The following is a 22,014-nucleotide window of genomic DNA, read 5'->3' as shown; positions in this document are numbered from 1 at the left end:
CTCGTGGAACAAGTTCCTGACCTTGTAGATCAGGACGCCCAGCCTTGATCACTGGAAAGGAATGGGAGAGGCTTAGCCAGGGCCCCGCCTCCTGTGTCCTCAGAGTTGCAAGGGTGCTTGGGAATCACGTTAGCATTGCTGAGGACGTGAGTCTGCCTCACGCTCCCTATAAATACAGCTTGACTCAGCCGCCGGATGACCGACACCTTGGGACATGAGGTGGCTCCTGCTCGTCGCGACCCTCGTTGGGTCCAGCATCTGTGGCCGAGAGAAATTTTTGGGGTAAGTTCCTTTGGACTTATTATTTGGTTATTTCAGAAATGTGGGAGCCAGTGGAAATGAGGACGATGATGCCTCGGGTAGTAGGGTCTAGGGAGAAGAAGCCTTGGGTTTTCGACCTGGCTTTGCCTCGGTGTTGTCCTGGACAAGTCGCTTCCCCTCTGAGCCCTGATTTCATCTGTGAGATCTGGACAAGGTGGTCCCCCCTCCTCCCTCCCCATCTCCCCGATCTCCTGTCAGTCCTTCTTCCTGATTCTTATTTGTCAGTGTCGGGTATCTCTGACGCTCTTAGTCCTGTATTTGTTATTGTTGCTGCTCTTTGCCGTGTTCAAGGGGCAGACCTGGGTGCTGGGCTTCCTGGCTTCACTTGGTTTCTGGGACGTGAAGATTTAGTAGATCCTGCCCAACTACAGTCACAAGAACTGACATGAGGGGACGCACGCCAGGCCACCTGTGCACACGGAATGCTCCGAGGTTTGCAAAGGAGACGGTGTGCAGGTCGCAGAGACGAATGCATGGCATGGCAGGGTGTGCTGTGGGCAGACTGAATGCTAACTGCTCAGGATTGCCTAACGCGGTGCCCTTTGCAAGGTGCTTCAACTTGTGGTTCACGCAACAGCTCTGCCTGGCAGGGCTGTTCTTTTCCTCTGCGTAAACACGAAAAAACTCAGCCTTAAAAAGGTTAAGGAACCCACCCAAGGCCACTTAGCTGGTAAGCAGGGGAGCAGGAACTCTGAATGCAAACCCTGTTCTCTTTCTGCTGCAACCCAAGTTCACCTCCAAATAGAAGCCTCTGTCTCGCGGGTCTGTCCCTGTCTGTTAGCCTCCAGTATACCACCTGGCTAAAGGGACTTGGGGTTGTTTATGGAGGTAATTACTTAGACGAGATTGAGTAATTTTCATGGGGATGACTTCTGTTCACACCTGTCTCTCTCCTGCTAAACAGCTCGGAGGGGTGAGGCGTAGCCCGTGGCCAGGGAGGGACAATTTTTCGCTGGCAGCTCAGCAGCAGGTGCGTCATAACTACACCTGCCGCTGCGTGGGCTGGAGCACGGAGCTGTCAGCTCCCGTCGCAGCTTCTCACACAGCTCCACAACCTCTGTTTCTCAGGATATGTGCCCATCGTACGAGGTGGCGGCCACCTGGGCTGGGCCTTCGAGTTCACCGCAGAGGTTTTGAACAGAAAGAGCTGAGGGCCTGAGTGGATGATTTCACCCAGTGGTGTCATCCTTACCCCGCATCTCTTCTCACTCCACAGTCGTGGACCTAGCAAACGCGGTGGCATCCTCCCTGGGGCCCACCGATGCTTCAGTGAGCAGTCGGGGCGAGGGGAAGCTCCCACGGAGCACCCAGGTGGGCAGGCGGCCAGGACACAGAATGCCCGAGTGGAGGAGGATGTGCCCTCTCGCCTGTCTCCCTTCATCCCCTCCGTCTCACGGACCTCCCCGGTCCTTCTTGCTCTGCTGGTGCCTTCTGCCCTGACCTTTAGGCTTTTTAAGGATGGGATGGTGGCCAGGATGTCTGGAGGTGCTGGGCGGGCAGAGAGCAGGAAGTAGCGGCAGAACTGGCTGTGGCATCTGCAGCAGCTGGCAGGCGTCGGAGCGCCCTGGGCAACCGCCTCTTCCTTAAGCATCGCTGCTCGTAGTGGCTGCTGAGCCCGGCTGGAGATGCAGAGGAGACACAGAGGAGGGGTCCCCAGTCACCTGCCTGCGTGGGAAAGGCAAAGGACAGGAGCTCAGTCCAGGGGCAGCTGTTGCTTGTCCAGAACTTGGCACAAGGCAAGGAGGATTTCCAAATAGAGACACAGGCTGCCCCGCCCTTCGTACACCAGCCCCTCGCAACCGCTCTGCTTGCAGATCTAGCTGTGCTTACACGTCTAGGAACGTCAGACCCTGCCATCCCTGTCTAGAGACCATGTCCAGGCTTTGCTTGCTCTGGTTGGGGAAAGCCTCACGGCGGACGGGAGTGGGTCCTGAGAGAGACCGCCAGGCACATAAGGGATGGGACTGGGGCTGCAGGCTCAGGGATCGGCCCGTGGGAAGTCGAACAGGAGTGAACGTACATGGTGAACTTGGGGCTTCAGGGGCGCTGGAGCCAGGTGGAGGTGGAAGTGAGAGGAGGGGAGACAGAGACGGATGGGCTCCATTCTGCAGCAGCCCTTCCGTCCGGCCCCCCGCACTCTAGGGGTGTTGCCTTAACCCTGTAGCTTGGCGATGAGAGCATGAGTGAGTTGTGGATTTACTCTTCTTCGGGGCCTCTGAGAGGCACTGTGTCCCTGCCGTGGCCTGTGCCCAGGAGTAGGGAAGTTCTGCTTCTGCAAAACCAGAGTGCGTGTGCTGGACGAATGTGTGACGTGGTCTCCACGCTTGTTCTTACGTCTCCCGTTGTTTCATCTGCTCCTCCCCCCACCCCTTCTGTAATTGCTTATGCCTAATGTTGCCGCTGGAGGCGTCAACACACAGGATCTTTCTAGATTGCCCACTTCACTTTTTTTTTTTTTTCAATTGTCTGCTTATTTGATGGTGAGGCAGGGAGATGGAGAAAGAGAGATAGCAAGATACAGAGTTCCCATCCATTGGTTTACTCCCCCAGGGCCTTCAACCATCAAAGCTGGGCTGGCCCAAATCTGAGAACTGGGAATTCTACCCATGTGGGTGGATGGAAGGGATCCAAGTACTTCAGCCACCACCTGCTGCCTCCCAGGAAATGTATTCGCAAGAAGCTACAATTGGGAGCAGGGCCAGGACTCAAACCCAGGCATTTTGGTATGGGATGTTGTGGGTACCCTAACAGCTACCCCAAACACCTACTCCATAGGATGCCCATATGGAAAATATATTTACTTAATTTATTTGGGGTGGGGGAAGATTTCCTATATATTGGTTCATTCCCTCAAATGCCTGCAATCGCCAGGGCTGGGCCAGGCCAAAGCCAGGAGCCGGGAACTCAAGCTGGGTCTATGTGGGTGGCAGGAACACAAGTACTTGAGCCAATATCTGCTACCCCCAAGGGTGCGCATTAGTAGGAAGCTGGGATTGGAAGTGGAGCCGGGAGTCCGACCCAGGCACTTTAACCACTGCGCCAAACGCCTGCCCCAGAAAGCCTGTTTAGAGCACCCTTTGGGGCCAGTGCTGTGGCATAGAAGGTTAAGCCTCTGCCTGCAATGCTGGCATCCCACGTGGACGCCGGTTCGCGTTCAGGTGCTCCACTTCCAATCCAGCTCCCTGCTAACACTCCTGGGAAAGCAGTGGAGCTGGCTCAATTGTGTGGGCCCCTGCACCCACGCGGGAGACCCAGAAGAAGCTCCTGGCTCCTGGCTTTGGCCTGGCCCAGGCCCAGCGGATGGAAGCTTGCACTCTCCCCATCTCTCTGTATCTGCCTTTCAAATAAATAAGTCTTAAACAAAAATAAATACAGCAGCTCTTTCTCTGGCATCTCGGAAGTAGGTTGTGACAGAACATGGGTTTGGCAGGCTGGTCCTTGTCTTCAATCAGGAATAGGGCTTTCCCTTCTGTTTTTTTTTTTTTTTTAAATTAATTTATTTATTTGAAAGGCAGAGTTACAGAGAGGAAAAGGCACAGAGAAAGAGAGAGAGAGAGAGAGAGAGAGAGAGAGAGTCTTCCATCTGCTGGTTCACTCCCCAGATGGTTGGAGCTGTGCCGATTCAAAGCTAGGAGCCAGAAGCTTCTTCCAGGTCTCCCACATGGGTGCAGGGGCCCAAGGTCTTATACCATCTTCTACTGCCTTCCCAGGCCATAGCAGAGAGCTGGATCAGAACCAGCGCCCATGTGGGATGCCGGTGCTGCAGACCAGGGCGTTAACCTGCTGCGCCATAGAGCCGGCCCCGCCCCTCCTGTTTCGAATCCTCCCTTTTGGCAGGGCTGCTTGCCCATGCCTGGGGAAAGTGGTTTGACTCCCACCTGCCCAGGGCTGCAATCCCACTTTTTTTTTTTTTTTTAAAGATTTATTTATTTATTTGAAAGTCAGACAGAGGGAGAGGCACAGAAAGAGAGAGAGGTGTCTTCCATCTGCTGGTTCACTCCCCAGATGGCCGCAATGGCCAGGGCTGGACCAGGCTGCCCTGTCTCTTGGGCCTCTCATGAGGGCTTCCTTGGCCACACATCAACATGGCAATGGCACCACAGTGGGAGTGTGTGCAAGAGGGAGTGGTCACAGTTCGATGGGAAGCCGGACAGTGAGAAAAGGGCTCAGACTTGTTCTTTTATGAGCACCTGCTCCTGTGGGAACTAACTCGGGTCCCCTGAAAACTGTTCATCCCCGCCAAGAACCCAAGGGCCTGGTTGCTTAAATGCCCCACCACGCCCACCACTGCCCTCCAGGGACTCAGCTTCCAGCACAGGGACCCTTGGGGAGCACTCTCACGCCCTATCCCAACCCCCAGCCAGCCAGGGCTTTTCACCTGGGCTTTCAGCCCCTCTGCTGGAGGCAGTTAGCTGCCCACCCCTCAGCCCCGGTGGGGGCTGGGCTGGTAGGCAAGGGCAAGCCTGGCAGGGTAACAACTCTAAAGTGGATCTTGCCTTCTTGGGGGCTGGCCTAGACCCTCCTGGAGAGTCCCCAGAACCTTCCCGAAGCAAGTGAAGTCCTGAGGGTCTGTCTGGATGGAACTGGTTTCTTTCTAATGAGGCGCTGCCCCGTGAGCCCACAGTCCCCCTGCAGCAGCGCGCCCCGCATTCACTCGTGTCAAAAGATGACGCATGTGACAGTGTCGAGTGCGGCTGCAGTTGGGCCGTCACTTAGCAACGGGCTAATGGCTCCCCTGGCTGCCCGAGCGGGCTGGGAGCACAAAGGCAGCTTTTCAGGCCCGGCCTTCTCCCACCCACACACGGGACTCGGGGGGCCGCTCCCCCTGCCTCTGCTGCGGAAGTGAAATAAAGTATAGGAAACAAGTGCAGGACAAGCAACAAAGGAGGCCGCCCCGGCGGGCAGGGTGCCTTCTCAGGGCCCTGTGCGAAGGAGCCATGCCCAAGGTCGGCCCCTAGCACCCGGGGCCACTCGCTGTTGCTGGCTGCAGCGTGCACTGATGTAGGATTCCGGGGCTGGCAGCCAGGCAGCGGGCCCCCAGCCTCTCCCGTCTTTAGGAGGAAGGCAGCCAACCTTCCCCAGGACGGAGTCTCTGCCAGGGTTTCAGGCCTCACCCTTGACAGTGAAGAAGTGCTTCTTTATGTCTCCAGTTAGCTTTGCGTGTAACTCAGGAACATTCCTTCTGTGAAATATATATGTTTTTCATTATAAAGTAATATGACTACATTACAAAAAACAGATACAAGGAAAAAAAATCAGCCATCCATAATCCCACGACCCGAACTCGAGCGCTGTCAGCATTTGCTGTATTTCCGTTGTCTGTTTCCCTTCCAGTGCATCTGCTTTTTCCATACTTGTAATCATGGCACACATACAATTTTGGGTCCTGCTCTTTCACTTAATATTTCCCTTAAAGTTATACCATAAGCACTTTTTCATATTTGCCACGTAGTCTTATTTTTTTAATGGCTATACATTATAACCAAAGACGCGACCATTTCCTCTCGTTCGGCCTAGTTCTGTCTGGAATTGTGGGCTTAGGGTTTTATTTGCCAGCTGAAAGCTCACCATTATCTTGTGTGTGTGTGTGTGTGCATTTTTTTTTTTTCTCCTCCAGGGACCAAGTTTTTAGGATTAATGTCAGAAATGGAGACGAGATCAGCAAATTGAGTTGGCTGGTGAATTCGGACAACTTTAAGGTACGTGGTGTTTCGTGGTTGTCCCACGTAACTTGGTGGGAAAAGACCCTTGCACTAAAGGGATTTTTATTTTTTATTCTAAAGCTCTTTTATGTCTGAAGGTTCTTCAAAGAGTTCATGAAAAAAGGAACATTATGAAAAACCACATATGAGTTTAAAAAGTTTTTTTTTACACCAACATAAGCTTATCTTTTTATCTATTTATTTTTTTCTTAAAGATTTATCTTACTTGTTTGAAAGGCAGAGTGATACAGAGAGGGAGAGGCAGAGAGAGAGGTCTTCCATCTGTTCGTTCACTTTCCAAATGGCTGCAGTGCCCGGGGCCATGCCGAAGCCAAGAGCTCCAAACAGATCTCCCACCTGGGTGGTAGGGGCCACGTGCTTGGCCACTTTCTACTGCCTTCATGGGAGTATTGGCAGGAGGCTACATGGGAAATGGAGCAGCCGGGACTTGAACTGGTGTTCTGTTACGGGATGCTGACGTCGCAAGTGGCAGCCCCTACACTTGTCCTTCCAAGTCCCCTCGGAGATCCTGTAGTAGTCAACGTGCCATGGACACAGCTGAGAACGGACAGGACTCATGGACAGAAGAGGCACTGTGGTTGACAGCAGTGTCGTCCTGGGAGGCGCGGCCTGAGCAGCTGGCTCTGTGCTTCCAGTTGCTACTGGGCTGTCACTTCCTGGGTGCTGCTGCTGGGCAGGTGCCAGATGCAGTTGTGAAATGGACAAAGTTTGTCCTCGGGTGGAACCTGGCCCCTCAGGTATCACCCTGGCTTTTGGCAGTAGTTCTCGAAGAATGAGTTCATTGTGCCTTTTACCCGAACCGCCCTTTAACCTGGTTTTACTTCTGTTGCCTTCAGCTCAATGTCTGGAAATCTCCCTCCACCTTTGGTCGGCCGGTAGATGTCCTGGTCCCATCTGTCAGCGTGCAGTCGGTCAAGTCCTTCCTGGCATCCCAGGGCTTGGAGTACTCGGTGACAATTGAAGACCTACAGGTGGGTAGCCCAGGGCTCCTCACTGGTCTTGCGTAGGCCCAGGCTGCCAGTTGAGAATGGACCTATTTCACAGATGAAAAGACTGAGGCAAACAGAAGAAGAGTAGTAACAATGTGTTGAGGGAGAAAGGGCACCCCTAGTTAGGGAGCTACACAGATCCGGATCCAAACCCCCGACTTGGCTACCTCCTAGCACTGTGTCTTCAGATAAGCTAATACCGTCTTGAGTCTCCATTTCGCCATCAGTGACGTGGTGAGAACTAGATTCCTACTCCGTGGGATTTATGGAGAAGTGCAGTAATTAAACGCATACGGGATGTCTAACAGTGCCTGATACATCCTCAATGTGCCATTAAGGGAAAACTGCCTCTCGCTGGCTTTTTTTTTTTTTTTTTTTTTTTTAAAGTCAGGAGGCAAGAGCAGAGTGGGGGTGGGCTTTGGAGAGCGGTCTACGAAGCCCCCTTTGAGGAAGGAGGAAGGAGTGTCGCCAGCAGCCCCCGGCCGGGGGGACTTCACCATGCAGCGGGACTGCCCTCTCCTCCACGGAGGTGGGTTGTGGACTAATTGGTGATTTGGCCCGGGAGTCTCCTGATGGCGTGAGCAGCTGTGAGCGTATTAATCATCCTCCCGTGTCACAGACATCTGCCAGGAACCTTCAAAGTATGAGTGGTTATGAGAATTTCTTTGTTTCGGAATGGTTTCCCAAGCTGTGTGTTTCAGGGGCCCTGGGTACCAGATGCAGGCGGATTCTGCGGGCTCCTACCGTAGAATAACCAAATAGCACATATGTTGCTTCCAGGGAGTCAGTGGGTTTTACATGGAGGGATGTAAATCGAGCATCCAGGAGTAAAATTTTACAGATACACGAAGGAAACCTGACCCCCTTGTAAACCTTGGCATTTGTGCCACTTGACACGCTGAGGGCACGGCCATTTTGGCCGGACCACGTACCAAGCCGTAGCAGGAGGCACGGGAGCCTACATCTCCAGTGGGTCACTGGACGACACTGCTGTGCGCGTGTTTTTAGGCCCTGTTAGACAACGAAGATGAAGAGATGCAACAGAACGAAGGGCAGGAACGGAGCGGCAGTAACTTCAACTATGGCGCTTATCATTCTCTGGAAGCCGTAAGTGTTCAAGGGCAGGTTCAGCATCACGCTCTTCTGCGCCCTGACCGTGCGGCCCCTCTCCTTACTCGCAGGGGGTGTTGGTCTCCAGCGTGGGATCACTTCACTGAGGGACTAACATGTGTAAGCTTCAGTTCCTTTCTCATTCTTGCGTTAACTCCCACCAGCACCTAAGAGCGCAGTAAAACCCGAACTAGACATTTCTCCCACACACATCCTTCTTAGGCAAGCCCTTCAGGAAAACCGTGAAATAATCGTAATCATTTCCAGTCCTTGTAATGCAACCTTCTCCCACCCCACCACGATCCCTCACTCAGAATAAAATGTACTTATTCCAGGCAAGTAGACAAGTGGTTATTTCCAAGGTTAACCAAATATTTCCACTCATTGATCATGACTACTTATAGTGTATATTTGTTCCCTAATGCATTTTGGTGCTGTGTTCAGTTAGAAACCACTTTACAGAGATGACTGACTTTCAAGGGAAGCCAAACCTATAAATGAAAAAGTTGGAGCAGAAATAATTACACGCGATGCTGGAACCTGAGAAATCCCAGGGGGCTGCATGGAGGCCGGTGCGTTTCTCTTACGCCCTCCGGGATCCTCTGCGTTAGTCGGCAAACTCGCCACTGGTTCACAAACAAAGGACCGGGTTCCGTCGGTATGCTCCCTCCGACACCTGAGGACACGCTGTTCTGGGCGTGCAGACACCGTGTTCCTGGCACGCCTTTCCCAGGACATAGACGTCGACCTGCTTTCTTCTACATGAGGGATTATTTCAAAGGTTGACCGGCTCTTTCCACTGCTTTCCCATGCTTGTCAGTAGCTCTGTTTATTGTGTACACGTCCAACCACGCTGCCCCCTGATCCCGCTTGTGACCAGGGACATACATCTGCAAAACAGCTGGATAAAGTTAGGAGTTCAGGCTCAGGCCATGGACGAACGCAGAGCTCGGAGCCCACACAGGGATCAAAACCATGACGCTAGCCTCATTAACGTGGGGCCCTCCCCAGCTGATCTAACCAGTTGCAAATGTCACCCATGACTCCAGAGGGGCCCGGCTCTGCCTTGCTGGCTGCTGCGGCTTCGCTTTCTCATCCACACACCTTGGTTTCCCTGGGGCTGGGTGTCGTTCAGGATCCGGTTCACAGCTCTCTCTTGCCTCTGGCTAGGCACCGTCGTGCCATCTCCCTCGCAGTGTGCTCAGACTCAGTTTTCCAGAAATAGCTTCGAAGAGCTCGCATCCTGCAGCCGCTAGGGCTTTCTTAGGTCTCCAGTGGGAATTTCATGCGTGTCCCTGCCAAGGTTTCTGGTTCTAGATTCTTTGTGCGTGTCCCTCTTGATTTCTCTAGATCCGTAGTGGTTGGCAGTGTGCGTCTGGGCCCCGCATCGGGACACAGCTTGGTGTTCTGACTTTTCCTGGACGACTTTTTCCTCTCATGGCTCAGGACAGCCACCCTGCTGCTCCTTCACCCTCCAGGGCCAGCGGGTAGAATCGCCAAGCCCTTTATGAGGCCAGAACTGCCAATTCCCAGCTCCTCGCCCTGCACTGGGTCCTGTGCCTTGTACTCTTCTCTCTGGTTTGCTTCCGCCCTGAAAGGCCCAGTGCAGCTCCGTGGCTCGGTTTCTTGCACTCTACCTGCGCTAGCTGCTTCTTCGCTCTGCCACCTACACTTAGCCCTCCTTTAGCATTTAGGCTTGGCTGGGAACCATTGCATCGTGTGCTATCTGCTTGCCTGTGTGATTTGGGGGGAGGTTTCCTGTTTCTGCTCAGGGTGGGGTATCCACTGCAAGTCTGATAAACTCTTTAGGCTTGACTTTATTCTTTACCAATTTCACATTTTTCTCTTCTGTATAACACCTTCTTCCCATCTTAAGGACAGAATTTTGAAATCTGAGCAACAAATATGGGTAAACTCTATTTAAATAAATTTTTTTTCTTTTCTTCCCTTTTTTTCCCCCCAAAGCAAATGGGTATATTTTTAGCCATTTTTCTAGTTCTTTGCTTATTTTCACAAGCCTTTAAAGAAATCATTTCCAAAGCCATGTGCCTGTACCCCAGGGTGTAAGCAAGATGGCCCACCAGGATGGAAGAAACTACTACACCTTCTATTTATTTCTCTGTATTTATATTTATTACTAATGCAACCATTTTAATTTCTGTTTAATAATATACATAATACATTGTGTGGTAGCATATTAGTATGCATCTGAGGGTATCTCAAAATGTTTGTGGAAAAAAATGGAATTAAAAGTTAAACTTATTTTGGCATACAGATTTTGAAATCCATGCAAAGAAAAGTGTTTTCAAAAAGGTCATTGGTAATGCAGCCTATTTAAAAGCTGTACATAGATTTTTTTTTTTAATTTGACAGATAGAGTTAGACAGTGAGAGAGAGAGAGACAGAGAGAAAGGTCTTCCTTCTTTGGTTCACCCCCCAAATGTGATCCGAAGCCAGGAGCCAGGTGCTTCCTCCTGGTCTCCCATGCGGGTGTAGGGCCCAAGCACTTGGGCCATCCTCCACTGCCCTCCTGGGACACAGCAGAGAGCTGGACTGGAAGAGGAGCAACTGGGACTAGAACCTGGCGCCCATATGGGATGCTGGCACCGCAGGCGGTGGATTAACCAAGTGAGCCATGGCGCTGGCCCTGTACATATATTTTAAAATTTCTTTGCATCAAAAGCAATTTACTAAATTAAAAATAAACTTTATAAAATTAAAAAGGTAAATCTCTTTAACTCCATTTTCCATGAACTTTTTGAAGCTCTTCTATTTATGGTCCATGCTAATTCTGATCTTATTTTTTTGGTCTGGTGTAGGAAGTAGTCACAACATTTTGAAAAGTCTTGCCACAGACAGCCTGGGCAGGTGGGCACGTGGCGCTGCAGCTGGGACGCCCGGGGCCCAGGTCAGAGTGCCCGGGTTCAAGCCCAGTTTCCTGCTGATGCAAACCCCGAGAGGTAGCAGGGGACAGGGTCCCTGCCTCTCTCACTGGAGAGCTGGACTGAGTTCCCAGCTCCCAGCTTCAGCCTGGTCCAGCTCTGCCTATTGGGGGCATCTGGGGAGTGAACAAGTGAATGGAGTTCTCTGTTTCTCTGCCTTTTAAATAAATAAAACAACTTAAAATAAAAAAGAACTTTGGATAAGCGGAGATGCTGCAAAGGCCTATACATTTAAGACAGTATCTTGTTAAGACAGGATCTGTGCAAATCTCCCCACTACAGTTTCGTGAAGTATAATTTGGTGGACAAATAAAATATGTCATACCCTAGAAAACTTAAGGACGGACTGCCCAGGCAGTTCCTTGTAATAAGCATTCCAGGCTGTTAACATGGTCAACCCTAAGGTTGAGAGCCTGGAAGAAATCTTTGAGACCAACACAATAAACAGGCATCCATCCAGACCTGGACACGTTTTCCAAAGGTCCCTGGGTTCCCTTTCGCACGCTTCAGATTTACCACGAGATGGACAGCATTGCCACAGATTTTCCTGACCTGGCGAGCAGGGTGAAGATTGGACGTTCCTTTGAGAACCGGCCCATGTACGTCCTGAAGGTGAGGCCCCCGTGCTTGTAAGGGTCCTGATGAGACACACACTGCTGGGTCCTTGTGCCCAGGATTCCACCCTTAGAACTCTGGAGGGGTAGCGGTTTAGACCCCTTACACTTCAGGAGGCTCCCCTGGGGTAGAGTTGATCTGGCAGAATCCCTTCCTTTAGTCTAACATGAGGGGAGTTGGAAGGAGCACATCACATTCAAGTTTTGACTGAGAGACAGGGTCAGAGGGCGGGCAGGCAGTACTCCAGAAAGTTCTCAGAAAAGCCAGAGTCCTGCCTTCTTCTTCTTCTTTTTTTTTGACAGGCAGAGTGGAGAGTGAGAGAGAGACAGAGAGAAATGTCTTCCTTTGCCGTTGGTTCACCCTCCAATGGCCGCCGTGGCCGGTGCACTGCGGCCGGCGCACTGCGCTGATCTGATGGCAGGAGCCAGGTGCTTCTCCTGGTCTCCCATGGGGTGCAGGGCCCAAGGACTTGGGCCATCCTCCACTGCACTCCCTGACCACAGCAGAGAGCTGGCCTGGAAGAGGGGCAACCGGGACAGAATCCGGCGCCCTGACCGGGACTAGAACCTGGTGTGCCAGCGCCGCTAGGCGGAGGATTAGCCTATTGAGCCACGGCACCGGCGCCGGCGAGTCCTGCCTTCTTCCCAACTTCTGTAAACAGCAGGTGGGGCAGTGACAGGTGTATACGTTCCATTCTGCTTTTAGGAGTGCTCACTGGAGAAGCAACCAAAGGAGCTGACGTTAGGATTGATGTAGTCCTGAGCCTAGCCTCAGATCATTGGCTGCTCAAAGCCCAATTTTTGGATATTTCAGATGGATTTAGATCTCTATTGGCAAAAGAGGTCGAAAACTATGACAATGACAGAGATAAGCCAGCTGATGAACAAAAGGGAATTTGGCCATGGAATAACGATGGTGCTAAGAATTTGTCAAACCCTTAGCTTCACATAAGCCCCAAAGAACCTAGGTTTATAGTGGTGGGCAAATGCCCAGCAGGAGGGGAGGGCTGGCACTGAGCTGCCTGCTCAGAAATAATTCTATTTAGTCTATTTGCCCGTATGATGGAGACCCTGGCTTCATTAGCACCAAGCCCGGACCTAAGGGGCCCCAAAAGCAGGAGCTGGAATTCATTACTGCCACTTACAAAGAGTTATAGTGGACCCCCTCCCCCCCAATTTAAAACCAGGTTCCTTTATTGCAGCAGCTAGAACAGCCGGGCTTGCGTATCCTTGTGTGTGTCTCTCTCTCTCTGTTGGGATACCATTTGAGGTCTTTCAAGAGACATAATATTCTCTCTAATCACACGGGCATTCTAATCCACAATCACAATTATTTCTCCTTCCCATTTGCTCCGAACGCCGGAGAGGCTGAGGCCCGGCAGCTGAACCCGCAGCCAACCAATTAAGCTCCCTGGTCACGGATAAGCCCGAGAAATAGATGGGGCCCTCAGGAACATTTGGTCTCTGCATTATCTTAAATGAATTAAATGAATGAGAGCGAGCCGGGGAGAGAAGAGGTGAGGGAGAGCAGGCCGGCGGGTCACTTTCTGGCCTCTCTCTGCTTCTGCAGTTCAGCACTGGAAAAGGAGGCCAACGGCGGCCGGCCGTTTGGCTGAATGCAGGCATCCATTCCCGCGAGTGGGTCTCCCAGGCCACGGCCATCTGGACGGCGAGGAAGGTCATGTCACCTGGTATTAGCCAAGGATTTGGGTGGGCCCAGGGGCCCTCGGCAGGTCCCATGTGGCTGAGACCCAGGGGGAGGCGGGAAGGGGCTCTGCATAGGCTGGGCCTTTTCAGATTGGAGAAGCAAAAGGCCAAAGCCCTTGATCAGCCCGCTGAGGCTAAGTGACAAGGTGTGTTCATGGCGGGGAGCAAGGTCCTGAGGCAGAGGTGGGCCTGACCTGCAATCTGCAGCCAACTCCCGTGAGCCTTGCCTGTGGCTCTTGCCACACCTCACAGGCCCTTGGGGACTTCCTGCTGGCTTCAGATCCTTCTAGAAAGTCTGTCTGAAGCCAGCACTAGGAGAGGAAGGGTGGTGCATGTGAAAGATACACCTTCCCTACCCCTTAGTTGGGGGCTCCCATTCCTAAGGTCCGTGATGTGGCTCTGCCCTCCTGGGAGGAACTAATGAAGTGGGTACCCCAGGGCTCCCTGTGGCTGCTGATCATGCAACTGTGCTCCCCAGGGTTTGATGAGCGAGCTGAGCCTCGTGGGCCCCAGGGTGGTGTCGCAGGGTGGGTGCTGTTCTGCAGACATCCACTCTAGCCAGATGCCTGCGTGTCAGGAAGACACGGCTTAGAGGGAGCCACCCAGCTTGCACGGCCTGCCTGACAAGCCCCTGTCTCTGCTTAGATTGCCTCCGACTACCAGAGGGATCCAGCCCTCACCGCCATCTTGGAGAAAATGGATATTTTCTTGTTGCCTGTGGCCAATCCCGATGGATATGTGTACACACAGACTCATGTGAGTAACCCGGTAGGCTGGGCTTGAGCGAAGACTTCCTTGCCTTGCACTAGCTGTCTGACCTTTAAGAGAATTTCTACCCCACCATGTGTTATGAAATCCCTTGGGAGCATGCTTTCTGGTCATTGTCAGCACTGGGACTCACCGGGGAGTATCTGTTCTTAGAGAGACTTGCGTAAGGAACTCCCTGTTAGGATCTTGAACAACCACCAACACCTTACCAATCTCCTTTTCATCTTTCTCCCTCCCACACATTTTTTCCTGACATAATGTTAAAGCAAATCCCAGACATCATGTTATTTTACCCAGAGCTACCTTGGTATGCATCTCTAGATGATAGTTAAAAAAAAAAAAAAAAAAGAACCCAAAAAATGCACTATACCAACTATTTCCTTTAAAGGATTACTGGAAGTTCTTTAACCTCATCAGACACCCCCAGTTGTCTTAAAAATGTCTCTTAAGAGTCAGTTTGTTCAAGTTATGATCCGACTAGGCCCACATACTGCACACACGCCTGATTGTTCTTCTGTTGCACACCACCACTCCCTATGCACCTTTTTGCAATATCATTCTTTTGTTGGAGGAACCAAGTAATTTCTTGTACAAGGGTTGCACATTCTGAGCTTGGCTGATGATTTCTTTGTTGCACCATTGAATTTGTTCCCTTTTCCCTGTATTTCCTATTCACTGGTGGTCAGAGCCAAGGCTTGATTGCATTCAGGTAATTTTTAGGCGAGACTAAAATGCTTGGAGATGCTATGCACTTGGGTTGCACCAGTGAGGCACCTGGCGTCCACCTGTCCTACTTCCCCCAAAAGCCAGCCATGACCCAGTGGGTTCAGGTGCTGTCAGCCTGGTTCTCGCATATGAAGTTCTCATCAGGGTGTCTGTGTGGGGTCCCTCCCTGAGAGCCAGAGGGGCTCACCCTTCGCTCTGGGGAGACTGCTCTGCTGGTGAGGACAGAGCCCCACGCACTATGCTCATCACCACGTTAGCCTCCCAGAGCAACCCCCTCAGCCCTCTGTGGCCTGACCTGCCATGTCTTTTACAGAACCGGATGTGGAGGAAGACACGGTCCTTCAATCCTGGAAGCCCCTGCATTGGCACTGATCCAAACAGGAACTGGAATGCAAGCTTTGCGGGTAGGTGGTGGAGACGGTTTTCAGATCCTGCTGCTACTGATGAGAGCGGCCCACCTGTGCCCTGAGCTGGAGCGCAGGGAGCCAGCTGCACCCCGGTTCTATTGCTGGACCACTGAGGGAGGGGGCCGTCCCGCAGCACTCCATGCCTCTGGGCTTTGACTTCTATTGTGATAACTACAATTTTATTTATTTTCACTTTATTTGAAGGGCAGACACACGAGTCGAGGGACAGATAGATGACAGATAGATTAATCTTCCATCTGCTGGTTCACTCCCCAGATGCCCACAACAGTCAGGGCTATGCCAGGCTGAAGCCAGGAGCCAGGAACTCCTCCTGGGTCTGCCACATGTGTGGCAGGGACCCAAATGCTGGAGCCATCACCTGCTGCTTCCCAGGATACCCATTTGCAGGAAGCCAGAAGGAAAAGTGGAGGAGCCGGGTATTTGAGCCCAGGCAGTCTGATATGGGATGCAGATTCTTAACTGCTGTGCCCAATGTCTGTCTCTGTTGCAGTTTTGAAAGGGAATATGCTTTAGGAATTCCTGTCCTCCTGAGAGCAGTGGGGCACGGCATCTTTCCACTGTGGTTACAATCTACACGAGTGTTTTTAAAACCAGTCTCGCCTTAGATGTGGTCACCTCTTCCTTGTCCTTGTCCTTGTCGTAGTGTCACCTGGGCATGTTGTGGACAGATAGGAGGGTCCCTAGCGGCAGCTCAAAAGAGGGCAGCCAGCTCTGTTCCCCTAATAGGCATGATGGTGTGGTGAACAGTAGGCCTTGAGATGTGTCAGTGTGAACCTTGGCAGCCCACTGTCATGGACAGAGAATGGGTTCTGAGTTCCAGCTGTTTGAATGTCAGCCCCTACAAATGTGTCAGTTGTGTGCAAGGATTTCCCCATATAGATCTTTATTCTTAGCTCGTGAATGAACTTTATCATTGAGATGAGGCAGCTGATGGTCAATGTCGAGAGCCTGTGACTCATTAACTTAGGGCCCCAGCTCACCTTCCACTCCCAAATCCAGGCTCTCGTCCTACGCTGCAGCAGCATCAATGTCTTGTTTTGAGCGTACAGCCTTCACTTACATAGAGATACCACAAAAAAGAAGTGACTGTGGGAGAGGAGCTGATACAAATGTGGGAGCCGAGGCCATCAAAGTCAAGGCAGAAATTCCCACAGCTGAGGTGGCTTCTCTCACATACCCCACCCTGATACCTCGGGGAGATATCTTGCAAAGTAACTCACAAAGTAGTATTTCTAAATACCTGTCAAATAACCAAGAGATTGTAGCCACAACAATACATTATTTTTGGCAGCAGCTGGCCATTAAAATCTGAACCCAGAGAGTAAGTTGACATCAGAATAAATGGAGTCATTTTCATTATTTATTGGTATTCATATTAATTATCTAGTACACTTATTAATCATTCTTAAGTATGATATTAATTATTTATGACAACTGCTGTTGGTATAATATGAGGTCAACTCCATCCATTTTTTTTTTTAACTCTATCCATTTCAAGAATACCTCACAAGTCTCCTCCATGCTGGTGGCAAATCCAGCCCCTGATCACCAGTGCCCTTTGTCCCTTCCTACAGTCCCCACACAGAGCATGGACCAGGTCTCAGGGGCGTCCAGCAGTGGCCTGCCCATGGCCAGTACCTCCAGTTCCTCCTATGGGGTGTGTGTCCTGCATTTCTGTTTCCTTGGCCTATAGGTTAATGCTTCTTCATGCACTGTCTCCCCCAGGACAGGGAACCAGTGCCGACCCTTGCTCCGAAGTGTATCATGGCCCGCATGCCAATTCGGAAGTGGAGGTGAAATCGGTGGTCGATTTCATTCAGAATCACGGGAATTTCAAATGCTTCATCGACCTGCATAGCTACTCGCAGCTGCTGATGTATCCATATGGGTACACTGTCAAGAAGGCCCCGGATGCAGACGAGCTGGTGAGTGATGGGTGCCTCTATCCGTCCCTAGGCTGCTGCCCGGGGCTTGTTCTGCAGCGTTAGAGCAACAACTGGGGAGCCGGGGCGTGCTTCCTTAGGGTTCAGTCTTCTCTCCTTGCCCCTGGGATGCATCATCAGCCCCACCAGGGACAGGAAGAAGCCCGTGCCCTTATTTCTGCCTTTGCTTTTTCCTGGTTTTCCTGATTGAAGCACATTACAGACCGGCTGCTTGCACCTGGCGCTGGGGTGGGCAGGGGTAGGTGCTCCTCATGCTGGTCAAGGCAGACTGGAAAGAGGGTGGAGGCCACAGCGCAGGGGTGCTGTGTGATGTCCAGAGACTCACCCCAGCAGGTGCATCTGTGGGTGACTGCTGCCTGAGAGGGCCCATTATCTTCCCACCCCTCCCCGCCAAGGCCCTGTCTGTGCCTCTACGCCAGGAGACAGCTCTTCCAGGGCCTTCTCTTGGACGTCCTTGGCCTTCCCTCCCTCAGGGCGGACAAAGGTGGTCATGCCTTTGCTACATTCCCAAGGGGCCGGTGAGCCGCCCACAGACCACTGGAGAACTTGACTCCCTCTCCTGCAACTTGAGGACATAACGCGTGCACTTGCAGAATGCTTGTCCATCTGCTTCCTCTTCTCGCTTTCCATCCTTCCCCAAACTGGGAGGAAAGCTCTGGGGATGAGGCAGGCAGCAGACCTGGGTGACACACGCGTGTGCCTCAGGTCGGAGTCAGGCTTCAGCTCTGCTTAGGCGGAAATGGAGACACCGGAAGGGAGACTCAGGGGATGGACCAAGAATCTTTGGAATTCATCACGGTGCAACACCAGTGGGGAATGTCTGGCTTCAAGACCCATTCTTTCTCTCTCCTTTCCCAGGACGAGGTGGCGCGGTGTGCGGCCGAGGCTCTGGCTTCCGTGTCGGGCACTGAGTACCAAGTGGGTCCCACCTGCACCACTGTCTGTGAGTACTCTGTGTGTTTATTTGTCACTTAGTGCTTTGAGAGGAGCCTTGAGATGCAGAGCTGCAGGGAGAACGTCCCACGTTGTGGTCTGCTTGTTTCTGTGACTGGTAACGGGATGACGTCACGTGCTAACAGCCGTCGCGGGCAGCTGTGTCCATTAGCGTCGTGACCACTCTCGTGCTAGTCATCCTGTGTGCATGACGGGTTAAGTCCCAATAGGGGCTGGACGCTATAGACTCAGACATAGTGGATTAGAGATTGATCCGCTCGTTCTCCCAGCGTCCAAGGAAACTCACTGTGGGCCCGGCAGACTGAGGTGGTCGTGGTGGGGGGTGAGGAGGTGCCGTCACTTTCCAGGAGACTGAGCAAGTGCTGGAGTGTGGCCAGCTGGGAGCTGGTTCAGGGTTCCCAATAATACGGGGGCCGGGGCCAAAGGAAACACAATCAAGTCCCCAGAACTAAACCTGGTCTGGAGGTTCATGACCCACCACCTCGTTTTGAGGAAAACACCTGTGTTTGTTTCCCAATGATCTGTTACATCGGCACAATCCTCCATTCCTGCTGCGACCCTCCATTCCTTTATGCTGTGAGCCTTTGCTTCTGTTGGGGAAAACGTGTCCCATTTCCAGGCCACTGGCTGCAGGTGGGAAACGGAGGTAAAAACATGGAGGGCAGAGCTGTGGTCCCGTTGAAGGCAGGGCTGTCCTTGTCCCCCTCGTGCTTCCCCGGTCAGCAGTGTCGTGCAGGGTCCCCGCTCAGAGCCCCTGCACTCTGGCTGATCAACCTCTTTCCTCTTCAGTCCTGTGTCACCTCCATCCTAGCTCATTCCTTAATCACTCAGGAGGATGCTCCAGACCAGGCTCCAGCCGCCTCTGAGCTCAGCTCCCGGCCCTGTCTCTGTTCCCAGCCAGGCAGACAGCAGTTAGCGGACTTGGCATTTGTGTTGCTAATTGCAGCGGGGAGTCATTAACTATTCCTGGTTTATTGTTATTAGTGTTGTTAAATGGGGACTCCTCAGAGAGCACAGCAGCAGATTACTCCCCCCTCTGCGTAATTAGCCAGAACTGAGTCAGGGCCCAAGGAGAATGAAAGGAGCCTTCTGAGGAGGTCCTCTCGAAGATCTTGGTGGGTCACCAGGGTGCCGGCTTATGGGGAAACACCAGTGATGTCGTCCTGCGACATCACACACACGGTGCCCACACCGTGCTACTCATCAGATTTCCCCAGCAGACTCTGGACAGCCTTCCCGAGGGTCATCCAAGAGACGTGAAATTGCTTACCTCTTTCCAGAGCCCATCTTCTGTGTCCTTTCTAGGCCCGTCTGCTCGCCCCAAGAGCCATCGATTCTTGTGTGACAGCATCCTATCTAAACTCCCGGGTTATGGCAAGCACTACGTAAAGAGCTGACGCTGGTTCCTTCAAGCGTTGGACTTTTCCTTAGCTTAACTCTTTTAGATGAAAATCACTCTAAAATTGATTTCACACTTTCCTGCTTTCTTAGAGCATATGGAAGAAATCTAAGCCCCTTCCATTGTGACCGCACGGTTTTCCGGCATCCTGATGGTCTGCTGTGCCGTACTGGACTGTCCCTCTGCTCAGCATCCCAGCCTGTTTGGGTTAATCCTCCTGTCCCCTTTGCAGTGCCTTTACCCTCTCCCTCCTATCAGAGGTGGCTCGTAACTGCCTACAGCCTGGCTGTCTCTAGCAACCCTCTCCCCTCCTCTTCAATGATCCTGCTGTACTCAGGGTTTGCAAACTAAGACTTTGCAAAAGGTCTTCGAGTGCCTCTGACTCGGATCAATCATGAGTACGAAGGGTGTTCACGACAGCATTACTTACAGTCATAAAAGACCGGTAAGCACTGAAATGTCTACCAGGACGGGGCTGGATAAATACGTAGTACATGCATGCAGTGAGACACGATGCAGCCCTTAAATGAATGCACTGGATTTATTTGTGCTAATAACCTTAGATTTTTAAAAGGAAGCTGGAGTCAGGGGTTGGAGCTGGAGCCGGGACCTGAACCCACAGACTACAAAGTAGGACACAGGCCTCCTAACCACTGGGTCAAACTTCACTCCCCAGCTCTGCCATTTTCCATCTGACTTTGCTCAGTTAAATTACCCATTCTGAGCCTGGATGTCCTCATCCGTAAAACACGGGCAATAATCCCTACCTTATTGAGTTTTTAAAGATTATGAGATCATAAATGCGACATTTCTAGTGTAATTACTGGCTCATGGCAGATGCTGGAGGAATAGCTGCCATTGAGAGCATTCCTTTATCAGTCCGTATCATCCACACTTTGCACTTTCAGCCGTATCTACCCTAGTGGAGCTGGATCTGGAAGTAACAGAAAACAGGTCTCTTGTCTTTCTGAAGCTTTTTGGCAAAGGGAGGCCCAAGGATTGTGTTTCCTTTTCTCTGTCTATCTGTTATCGCTTGCTATGTTAAAAAAAATTCCAAAACTTTAGCCGCTTAAAACAATAAATATTAATTTTCTTGCGCTGTTCCTTAGTTCAGGAACCCGAGTGGCTTAGCTGGTGACTCTGGCTCAGGAGCTTGTGTGAGGGCCCAGTCGGATGTCCTCCAGGGCCCGTTCACGAAAGGCTCCACTGGACTGGAGGGTCTGCTCCCAGGCCATGTCCCTCGGGGCCTGGCAAGTCAGAGCTGACCCTTGACGGGATGTCTCGGGTCTTCACCCTTGCGCCTCTGGAGAGGGCTGTTTGAGTGCCCATGGCTTCCATCCAGAGCGCGTGGCCCAAGAGAGAGAAGGCAGAAATGACAGTGTCTCCTGTGGCTTAGCTCTGAGGGTCATATGGCTTAATTTCTGCACTAGCCTGTTAGTTACAGAGGTGGGGCCAGGCCTGTTCCACACAGGACAAGACTCGACAAGGAGGCAGCATCCGGAACACCAGGGTCACTGGGGCGATCTTGGAGGCTGCCTGTCACACTCTGTCCCTGTAAGAACTGACTAGAGTCACCTGCAGGAAGGACACAGTGAGTGAGGGCCAAGGGGAGGGTGAGGATTTCACATCTCTTGGTGGCCCTGACCCTCAAGGTGCAGGATGGCCTGAGGCCTGTGGATCAGGCCAGTGTTTATGTGTCATAGGCCTGATGATTTGCACAAAGAACCCAGGATCCCTCAGAAACCTCAGGCAGGCAGCACTGCTGGCCCCTCCCCCTCTAATCCTGATGGGAACTGGGCTTCAAGGGGGTTTTCTCTCTGGTTTACAGACCCAGCTAGTGGGAGCAGCATCGACTGGGCGTATGATAATGGCATCAAGTACGCATTCACCTTTGAGCTGCGAGACACCGGGCACTATGGCTTCCTCCTGCCGGCCAACCAGATCATCCCCACTGCCGAGGAGAGTTGGTTGGGGCTAAAGACCATCATGGAGCATGTCCGGGACCATCTCTACTAAACGGGGAGCCCCTCCCTGTCTACATCTCTCTGTGCGCACACGGGGGGGGGGTGGTGGTGGTGGTGGCGGGGCACTGTTAAAGAGCTCATTGCTGGCCGGCGCCGTGGCTTAACAGGCTAATCCTCTGCCTTGCGGCGCCGGCACACCGGGTTCTAGTCCTGGTCAGGGCACCGGATTCTGTCCCGGTTGCCCCTCTTCCAGGCCAGCTCTCTGCTATGGCCCGGGAAGGCAGTGGAGGATGGCCCAAGTGCTTGGGCCCTGCACCCCATGGGAGACCAGGAGAAGCACCTGGCTCCTGGCTTCGGATCAGCGAGATGCGCCGGCCGCGGCGGCCATTGGAGAGTGAACCAACGGCAAAGGAAGATCTTCCTCTC

The 22,014-nt window shown here is 52.3% G+C and overlaps 1 protein-coding gene across 1 annotated transcript; it reads left to right on the top strand.

The window, feature by feature from the left end:
• Window positions 1–214: 214 nt before the first annotated feature.
• On the top strand, window positions 215–21,640 carry CPA4 (carboxypeptidase A4). Its single transcript, XM_062195170.1, has 12 exons — window positions 215–282; window positions 1,538–1,831; window positions 5,939–6,020; window positions 6,881–7,015; window positions 8,042–8,140; window positions 11,596–11,697; window positions 13,270–13,377; window positions 14,052–14,162; window positions 15,214–15,304; window positions 17,054–17,253; window positions 18,130–18,214; window positions 21,453–21,640. The coding sequence occupies exons 1-12, from the start codon at window positions 215–217 to the stop codon at window positions 21,638–21,640; spliced, it is 1,563 nt and encodes a 520-aa protein (XP_062051154.1).
• Window positions 21,641–22,014: the final 374 nt, after the last annotated feature.

Source organism: Lepus europaeus, chromosome 1, assembly GCF_033115175.1.
Source record: "Lepus europaeus isolate LE1 chromosome 1, mLepTim1.pri, whole genome shotgun sequence".
NCBI lineage: Eukaryota > Metazoa > Chordata > Mammalia > Lagomorpha > Leporidae > Lepus > Lepus europaeus.
The sequence above is the reverse complement of the archived record's forward strand: the minus strand, read 5'-3'. Positions and strand labels throughout refer to the sequence as shown.